Source organism: Emydura macquarii, unplaced genomic scaffold (assembly GCF_026122565.2).
Source record: "Emydura macquarii macquarii isolate MOO-44397 ecotype Brisbane River unplaced genomic scaffold, CSIRO-AGI_Emac_v2 contig_2636, whole genome shotgun sequence".
NCBI lineage: Eukaryota > Metazoa > Chordata > Testudines > Chelidae > Emydura > Emydura macquarii.
Window position 1 is genome coordinate 6,356,754 of NW_027132773.1, and position 10,464 is coordinate 6,367,217.

General features: G+C 42.5%; 1 protein-coding gene across 3 annotated transcripts in view; it reads right to left on the reverse strand.

Moving 5' to 3' along the window:
* SRGAP1 (SLIT-ROBO Rho GTPase activating protein 1) overlaps positions 1–9,217 on the reverse strand; it is a 206,018-nt gene extending 196,801 nt beyond the window's left edge. For all 3 annotated transcript variants that reach the window (XM_067564110.1, XM_067564113.1, XM_067564112.1), the window contains exon 1: positions 8,079–9,217. In XM_067564110.1, coding sequence (XP_067420211.1) covers positions 8,079–8,145 — 67 coding nt within the window. In that variant the 5' untranslated portion in view covers positions 8,146–9,217. The remainder of the gene's footprint in view (positions 1–8,078) is intronic.
* Positions 9,218–10,464: the final 1,247 nt, after the last annotated feature.

A 10,464-nucleotide genomic window follows, 5' to 3' on the forward strand; every position in this document is an offset into this window, starting at 1 on the left:
CCTATCAGCTGGAGTCTCTGGCTAGTTCCTCTCTGCATTCTTTCCCCTCCTTCCCCCACATGACAGTGGGGTTCCAAGTGAAGATGGGGCACCAGCAGGGTCCTAGTGCCCCCAATGTGTGTGTGTGGTGGGTCTCCCCTGCTAGGTTCTAGGCATGTGTGTGCACACGCATGCATATAATAGAACTTTTCCATCTCTAGTTTGTGATTTCATTAAAATTGCTGCTCTCATTTGAAGCAGTTTAATAACCCATGCAACGTGGTATCAGTCCACTTCCTTGTGACCCAGCTTTCACATGAGAACCAGCATCACGGTTTGCATTTGTTTTTTTCTAAGAGCTGAAAGGGTGAAGTGAGAAGCTTGACTAAGATTGCTTTCCTGCTCCAAGAATGGTTTTTCCAGAACAGGAGTGAGACACATTGGAATAGATTGCTGCCTAGGGTGAGCAGCACAGAAAGACCCTAACGTAAATTATGATTAGTAAACTGACAAAGTGAGAGAAGCTAGCTATGAGGCTTGTTGCCATCAGAACAAAAAGACAAAGTATCCTGATACATAAGCATGGTTATGCAAATTGGTGGAAGAGCCTAAATTGTTCCTTGAAACCTGAACAGTAAGGGTAGATTATTAGAAACTAATCTAGATTAAATACAAACTGAGTTAGCATTAATTTCTACTCATAAGAGCACAGGGATCTGAGGTGGATCACAGACATTCTGTTAATACAGCAACATGTCATTGTTCCACTTGCACATGGCCTGATGTGGGTGTCCCCTACTATCGTGACCAGTCTTGTCCAACATGCAGATGCCACACTGCCAACAGAGGGTCAAAGTTAAGAGCCTGTATAATGGTCAGCAGAGGATTTCTTATTGTAACATTTTTTTCACTGCTAGTCAACTTTTCCAATGTTGATATTCATTGCCATGGGAGCTGCACTGATTTGGTAAGGGAACCAGTATTCATGGAAACTTGAAATTAATTTAAGCAAAATGAAGCAGAAAGGGATGAACTGAGAAGCCATTCTGTCTAACTACAGAACCATTTCCGAGCTATCAGTCTGATTTTATTAGCAACTGGTACTTTACTTTATTAAAAAGTGACCAATAAAAAGATAATGGTAGGAAATTAAATGACCCTTAACATAATTTCAAACTTTACTATGCAATGCTGAAATATTGTGGTGAAAACACTTGGAAAGAACATCAGAAGAAACCATTGTGCAGAATCCAAATTGCATTGGTTTCAATGAGGTACGTGAGCACATTTAAAGGTAAGTTATATCTTTCACTATTAATGATTAAGATGTCAAAAACCAACCACTACATTTAAGATAATATTCTTTATTAAATATATATATAAATATGCACAGGTAAGACAACTGTCTGACCCATCATATTCATGATCACAGTTTATCTGTTTCCATGTAATGAAGTGACCCAGATTCCATTCATCCCAAACGTCCACTGAAACAGAAAATATATGAGATGGAGAAATGACAGTCTTGTGGTTAATATGCAGGACAGGGAGACACATGTCCTGGGTCTATTCCTGAATGCCAAAGAGATTACCTTTCTGACTTTGGCTAACCCACTTAATTTCTTTGTATGAGAGTTTTTCTATCTGTAAGAGGGCAAAATTCATTACAAGTTTTTAAAGCATCTTGAAACCCTCAGATAAGAATTTTATTTGGTTTTAAATTTACATTCAACTGATATGCCTAGTCTCCTGAACAGACATTATGGGCAGAAATTATGATTTTTTTTAAATTGAGGTCACAGAACAACAGTACAGATAAGTCACACAACTTAAATATATATGAAAGGGCAAAATATAAATTCTATCCAAGTGCCCAACTACCAAAATGATAATTTTCAGTTAGTTTTAATTAGTTTGTATACTCTTGCTTAGATACTCTTGCTTTTTTCCCCAGAAATGAGAAGGTTAAGGAACTGTCCTGAATTGTATTTTGAAAGCCCATGACAAAGGGAATCAATTTTTATGTTAATGGGAAAATCCATAATTTCAATTTTTTTCCATTCCAGAGTGGAACAATACTCAACATATTTCAAAAGTTTCTAGCAAAATGAGTCAGAATTTATTTTTAAAGTCAATCAAAACATTATTTCAATTTTGCCTTTTTAAATTTTATATCTAGAGCTCGTCTGAGAAGTTTCAAAGTAAACTGGAAAAGAGTTACAACAACATCAATACATTCCATTTAAAATGTTCTCAGAACAAAATGAATTTTTGTTATGAGTTTAGGTTTTGAAACAACTTTGTCCAAAGAAAATTTTTTTAAACAATTTTCAATTTTATTGTACATTACAATATATTTTATTATACAATTTGTTGTTTGGTTTTCATTCCAGAATGAAGCCAAATTTCAAAATCCTTTGGGAAATGAAACCTCCATCTCTGCATAGCTCTAATATATTATGTAAATACAAAATTAAGTAATTTAGACATTTTTTGAATGGAATGCTTTGATTTTCTATTTAAAAACAAAACATTTTGACCACACAAACACTTTTTTCAATTTTTCTTTCAAAACAAAGTTTAATTTAAATGGACACATTTCCACAAAATGTTCTGCTTTCGATGAACTAGCATTTTCTAACAGAAAAACATTCCATTGGAAAATTTCTGACCAGCTCTACTTCCAATCCTCAGTTAACATTAGGCACACAACCTCAAACATTCACAATCTTACAAAAGAAGTGCTTGGGTCAGGTAGTTAGTAAGCATGTTTCCTATTTACACCAAGTGAATTTTACTTTGTGGAGGGCCAGTCACGGTATGTCTACACTGTCTGCAATTAAACACTCAAGGCTGGCCAATGTCAACTGACTCGGGCTCACAGGGTTCACGCTACAGGGCTGTTAAACTGCTGTGTAGACATTCGGTCCCAGGCTGGAGACTGAGCTCTGGGACCCTCCCCCTTGCTGGATCAGAGGGCTTGAAATGGAGTTTGAGCTCAAACGTCTACATCACAATTAAACAACCCCGTAAACCCAAGCCCCATGAGCCCAAGTCAGCTGACCTAGGCCTGGGTGTTTAACTGCTGTGTAGACATACCCTAATAGGGCTTAAATTAAAGGGTGCCAAGGCCTATTTTAAAGGCTTATAGGGGATTTAAGAGCTTCATGGGTGTTGTGTCAGTCCTCTACATAGGGCTCAATTTCACTCTCTATATAGACATCCCTACTTGTAAAGAGGATTTTTTTTTTTTAAAGCAGACAAAGTCAAATATTCAAAATCTCAGTAACTGATCAGTCATCATACAAAAGATACCAATATAGATCCCAAGGGACATGTCCTAGTATTTATCCAGCTCTCTGGGTTGCTCAGTAAATCCATCAAATTGGTCTTACTTTAAATCAGTATATTAAGAACAGTGCCAGCAACAACTTGGTCTCTGAATAAAAACAACAGTCAGGCTGGAGTTGACAATCAAGAGAATGAATAGGTTTGAGCTTGAGAGTGCTACACATAGTTCTGAGATAGGCAGGTATATTCATTCTCAGATGCTCCAGAGGGATAATATTACTGTTGGTACAGTCAGAGTACACCTCAGCTGCTGAGCTAAATAGAACTTTCTCCTGTTTCCTTTTGAAACATGTAATATTGTGTTAAACTGAAAAAACTGAGACGTGTCTAGGACTTTTGAAGGTCAGTATTGTCCTGTACCTTTATGTATTTTGCTCTAACACTACACAGTGCTATCTCTGAGTGCACAGCATTTTAGAAGACCTTTTTGCTCCCCAAACACCCAAAAAGCAGACGAGACTAGAGTTCTGAAATTTTGCAATCAGATGACATAAGAGTACATGTGAATTGTAGACTGAATGATATACAAAGCAAGTATAAATGAACACAAGTGGCCCCCTCTAGGTCTCTTCTCTCCATTTCTATCTAGAGGAAATTACTATATTTCAAATCTGGTTGACAGGTAGGGGCAAATCTGGTTGACAGACCATATTCAGAATAGTTATTAATGTTTTGCTGTCAAACCGGGAAGATATGTCTAGTGGGGGCCCACAATGGTCTGTCACTATTTGAAATTTTCAGTGATTTGATTAATGGAGTAGATAGTATGCTTATAAAATTTGCAGATGACACCAACCTGGGAAAGACTGCTAGCATTTTGGAAGAAACAAGAATTCAAAATATTGACAAATTGGAGAATTGATCTGTAACCCACAAGATGAAATTCTATAAAGGTAAGTGCAAAGTACTACACTTAGAAAGAAAAGAGAAAAAAACCCCATCAAATGCATAACTATAAAAACTGGGACTAACTGGGTAGGTGGTAGTACTGATGAAAAGGATCTGAGGATTCCAGTGGATCACAAACTGAATGAGTCAGCAATGTAATGAAGTTGCAATAAAGGCTAACACCCTGGGGTGTATCAACAGAAGTGTTGTATGTAAGACACTTGAGGTAATTTTCCCCTAACCTGGGCACTAGTGAGGCCTCAGCTAGAGTACTGTGTCTAATTGTGGGTGCCACACCTTAAGAAAGATGTGGACACACTGAATAGGGTCTGGAGGAAAGCAACAAAAAGGATAAAAAGATCAGAAAACCTGACCTATAAGGAAAGGTTTAAAAAACTGGGGATGTTAGTTTTGATAGCAGTCTTCAAATATGTTAAAGGCTATTATAAAGAGGATTGCAATCAATTGTTCTCCATGTTCATTGAAGGTAGGACAAGAAGTAATTAATCCACAGGAAGGGAGAGGTAGGTTTGATATTAGGAAAGACTTCTAACTATAAGGCTAGTTAAGTACTGGAATAACTTACCAAGGGAGGCTGTAGAATTCCTATCATTGGAGGTTTTTAAGAACAGGTTAGACAGACACCTGTCAGAGATGGTCTAGGTATACTTGGTCCAGCCTCAATGCAGGGAACTGGACTAAATTACCTCTTTAAGTCCCTTCTACGATTCTAAGTCATTCCATTCGATTATCCAACAAGTAAGAGATCTGTAAGGCACATGCCCCACACTACCTTATCAATTGTTTAAACTTGTTCTTAGGAACAACTATAAAATGGATCAAAAATGGATTTGAAATAAACTTTTCTTCCACTATTCCCTACAAATTAAGGTCCCAACCTTGCAATCAGATCCGGTTAGGCCAATCCTTGCACCTGCATGGAACACACCCAAAGTCAATGGGGCTGAGCATGTGTTGCAAGGGTCCACCCATGTGGATCTAACTGCAAGATTGGGACCAAAGACACTGTAGCCTTGTACTTCTTACAGTGTTTAAGATTCTTATTTTAATTATTTTCTTATTTCCACAAATTTGATAGTTTTACTCCTGGTGACAAAAGCAGTCTTGAAGAACAACATACTAAAATCAGTAGCAGTTCAAGTTTCTCATGGACAAGGAACCAGGTGAAACTGGAGTGGTGTGTTCACATGCTCCATCCATGAATTAAATGTACCTTTTGTATTTCTGTTAGTTTGTAATTCTATCTACTCTGCTTTCTGAGGTTCTTGTATGAACCTCAATGAGTGAATCTACCCATACCACTAGAAAAATATTGCAAGTAATAACTTTCAGCTCATATAACCTAGAAACCAATTGGCACCATTAATATCTAATAGAGCTGCCTCTTCAAGGAATTAACAGCATAGCAAGATATGTAATGTATGACACTGAAAATCCTAATTTTCCATATGTGGCACCATCACACATGTAAACACACTTTATTAGCCATATATAATAGAAGCCTATTTGCTTCAATAACTTATATTCAGATACATCTTGTAACCAGGCTTACACAATGCACATATTTTGAGTTGTCAAATTCTGGAAGTGTTATGGCTTTTGGAACTGTAGCATTTAGGGACCAGAATGGTCCCTGGGTCACACCAAACTGTACCCGGCACAGAGCCTGGGTGGGGAAAGAAATAAAAGATACCAGCATTGGTGGTATCCTATATCTCAGGGTCATCGTATATAGTGGCATCCTATATCTCAGGGACTGGTGTAATCCCCATATCCTTGGGGCAGCTTTAATTTATGTTGATAAATTCCCTAAAGGCCATTACACTAAACAAGGGATCATTGGAGGAAGAGGTGCCTGGGCCTTGCCCTTTTCCCCAGCATGCCTTGACATGCCTGTGTTAGACAAGTAGTACAGAGCTGGCTTTGTTGATTTTACATTACCTGAAAGTTACCTTGCTGTCTAACTAAGGCACCTTTATGGTCCCTTTGGGTTTCTCCAGTGAAAATAGAAACCATATTGTGGGTCAGGATCTGAACTTTGTTTGTTTGTAATTTGTGTTTATATTTGCTTATCTGGCTTTGGAGGTCTGCTGTGGCATTACACAAATACAGTATTCAGTTATAATTAAGACAGTGAAGTCAGAATGGGGAAGACAGACTTCCTATAATCTGGAATTAAATGGTTACACACAGGTCTTTGAAAAAGAGGCTGTGACTACAACCACAGGTCCTAGTGGATCTTTCTTAATAGCTTTGCTAAAAGTGTCATCACTTCAACAGTGTCAAGACAACCATTGTACACATTCAGAGACTCCACAAGGGAGCAATGTGAACAAATCAAAACTCCTAATACATTAGGTTTACAAATGCATTGGGAAGTAGAGGCAATTATAAAGGAGGACTGCAACACCAGAGGAAACCATCTTTAACCAGATACCTTCACTACCCAAGTCTTTGTTTTTACTGAAATTAGCTAATAATAAGGAGAGTACAAAACTCCTCCTCCCCTCAAAGCACAGTATCTTTTTAATTCTGTTTAACAGAGTGATGGTTCTGTTATTTCATCACAGTTGGGTGCCATAAAAATGCTGAATTTGTGACATCAGAATCATTATGACCTCATTGCAAGATCAAGTAAAGGAGAAGATGGACTATGAAACCACTGATATTCTTCTGTTAGATTTCATAAATAGTTCTTGGGTGTTTGATTCCACCCTCCCCATTTTCCAAAGCCCTGTTTGAATCCACAGGCCCCGATCCTGAGTATGTAGGGAGACCTCTGTGCCCACATAGTGGGGTTTCATGTGAGGGCAGATTCTGCTCAGCACATCACATAGTAGGATCAGAACCCTAGTTAGTATTTGCTTCTATATTGTCTTTATAAAGTGTTAAAGGCTTATGTAGCAATTTGAGCTGGTAAAACAAGTCTGTAGCTATCCACTGGAGTATGTATATCCATTGAAGCAGTAAAAGCATTTCACTGAACAGCACAAGTTTTCACCCACAGTGTCAGTATGGAAAAGAACCAACATGTACCAAAGAACATGCACACTCCGATGTCACTGAAACATCAAATTTCTTGTTCTCTATACCAGTAAACTCATTTTTACAAAATGAGACTGGTTTCCTTTCCTTTTGGATATGGAAGGTCTAAGGAATATTAGCAGCCAAACCAGGAGTCCAGTTGCACTGCTCTAAACACAATACTTGGATGTAACTAATGTTGAATCTGAAACACTTTATAATATTGAAGAAATCAATTTATTAATCAAGCAGCTACAGCATAACATACAAAGCAATCATTGGGAAATACAGCCATGTGGGGCAAGGCTTCCTATTGTCTTTCTTCAGTTTAACTGCCAAGCTTTTAAAAAGATACTAAATCCCACTGATTACTGAAAGGTGCATAAACTCAGCCAGACAATTCATAAACACCCCAGTTTTAAATCAGCACCTCCCCCAGCTCCCTTTTTCCAAACTGATTCCAGAGAAATTATAAAGAGGCTGCCTGAGCAGCGTCTGCCTCGCCCTATCTTAAATGACACTGCTCAGGGAAATTAAGTTCAGCCATCACTCCGTTGTTGGAAGTGCAAATCCGACGGTGTGAAATCAACCCTCGTCCCCAGTGTATTGTGGCTCCAGAATGACTCTGATCAGCATGTATATAGTACAGCTCATTCAACTGAGACTCATCTCTTTACCCTCCCTCTCCCCCATGCATTGTGATCACTCCGGATTGTGTGATGAGCCCAAGTTAGGAACAGCGTCAGGCAGTAAAAAAGGAGTAGGGGAAATACTGCTCCCCCCCACCCCGCCTCCGCCCATTGACATCCACTTACCTTTCACTTGACTTTCATACTCCGCTATAATCTCTTTGTCCTTTTTGAATCTGCTCGGTGTTGACATTATCCAGGCGTTTCTCCTACCAGCTCGGAAGTTGGATCACACGCTGAGAAAAGCCGAGAGCCCCGCTGACTGAGACGGGAGCGGCGCTGGCTCCCCTGCGCTAGCGCCCAGCAGCCGCAGGGGCGTGAAGGGGGCGACTAGACTAACCCAGGCGCGGGCACCATCGCCTCCAGCCGCGGCGAAGCGAACCCAGCCCCGGAGCCAAGGCGGCGGGTGGACGGAGAGGGGGGTGGGGGGAACGCGACGCGCCGAGGCAGCGCTCTCCTCCCGCCGCGGCGGGGGCGCCGCTCCCTCTTCTCCACCCGGCTAGCGCGAGGTCCCGCTGCGGCCCCGCACCGCTCTCATTTCTCCGCCCCGCGCGGGGACAAAAGGGGTGGGCGGCCGGGCGCAGCTGCGGCTCCTCGCGCTCAGCGCCTCCCGCCCCTCAGAAGCCGCTCGTTCCTCCCGCCGCCGCCGGCTGACACTAGCCCGAGGCCAGGGCAGGCGACAGGGCTCAGCGCGGGGCGCGCGGCGGAGAGGGGTCCCCGGGGATAAAGTTCTCGCCCGCTCCCCCTGCTGCCGGCCTGGGGCAGGAACCCGGACTGCGTATCCGCCCCTCCGCCAGCCCAGAGCAGCCGCTGCCCGCGACCCGCCCACCCCGCCGGCTCGCCTCGCCTCGCCTCGCCCACCCCCGCCCCCCACGGGCGGGCAAGCGCCGGGCTCGTCTCGGCGCAGAGCGAAGCCTCTGGCGGCCAACCGCAGCACCCCGCCTTCCCCGCCCCCCAGTGGAGAAGAAGAGGGGAGGCCCAGCAAGCTAGGCTGCCCGGCCGGCTGCCTCCCGTGAAGCAGCCCAGTCCAGCCCCGGAGGCGGCGGCGGCGGCTGTTGCTGCTGAGCCAGGCTGGGCTCCGGCAGGGAGGGATCAGCTCCTCCAGCCCGTGTCCTCTCCCAAGAGCATATGGTGAGCGCGGTTAGCTGGGGAAAGGGATGTGAGGCGGAGATAAAGTGATAGAAAGCCCTTGATCCTGGCGTGGAAAGTTAAATCCACACGCTGCCGCCGCCGCGCCCGAGCCAGCCATATGGAGAGGAGAGGAGAGGAGAAGGGGAAGGTGGGCAAGGCTGGGAAGAGACGTTTAGTTTGGGGATCACGTTGATTTCCCTGTTACATTGATTGCTGCTGCTTGTTCGTGTTCCATAGAGGTCACGCCCCACTCGCCGTACCCCAAATGTGGGGCAGCACAAGATGCTGGTGGGCTAAGCGGGGCCCAACAAAAATTGCGAGCTGCTTGAAAACAGGTTCATTTCCTTTATCATTAACAACATTTTGTAGAACCTCAGTTATGCATGAGCGTGCTGCCTGTCTGATACGGCTTATTCACAACAAGGGCGACATCATGTCACCACATCTAGGTGTAAGGCTGGAGCTGGGCAAGCATTTGCCTTCTCCAACTCCAATCATAACATGAATCAGCCTAAGTTGCCATTTGGTACTTTAGAAGAATACACAACTTTTTTTTTTTTTTTTTTTTTTAATGGATGGGTTGGGAACATCACTGCCCAGCAGATTAAGGGCATAGGGACCTGGCCGCCAAGAAGTGAGAGAGATGAAAAACACAAGTCTTTTTGGTAACTTCAGAAGAAATTGTATCTCCGTGTCCCAAATATCTAACGGGTAGGAAGAATGGCTGGCAACAGAGAGTCACCACGATGGCTAGAGGTAGGAGGAATTCAGAATATGCCACTGGCCCACAAATAAAAAACACCTAGAATTCAAACTGAAGTGTCTGGTCTGTTGACATCACTGATTTATTGTCCATGAACCTCATATGCTGACCGTGCTCTACCACTGGTGGAAATATTTTTCTCGTCCTAATCACTGAAGTTTTTTGGGAGACTGGAACCTGGTTCACTCTATGTAACCCTAGAAGAGGACTACACTCCACAATGCTGGTGCAATTTTAGATTATTGGTACAAACTCTGGCAGAATTTTCTTGAAAGCTAGGCTCTGGTTGTAGAACTTCAGGCCACTTAAAGAAGAGCTCTGTGTAAGCTCAAAAGCTTGTCTCTCTCACCAATAGAAGTTGATCCAATAAAAGATATTACCTCACCCAGCTTGTCTCTCTACCTTTATCATGACCTCTCTGACTCTCCTATCAGAATTACCCTTCCCCAGACTTCCTGCATGTCAACCCTGATGGAGCCTAGCTAAAATATTCCTTTCAACCCAGTGAAGGCTATTTTCACAGTTGTTTCTGAAGCCAATTTAGTTCTGAGTTTAGCCTATAAATTATATCCCTTCACCAAGACACAAAAGCAGTCAGTTCCTACCTAGCCCTGATTT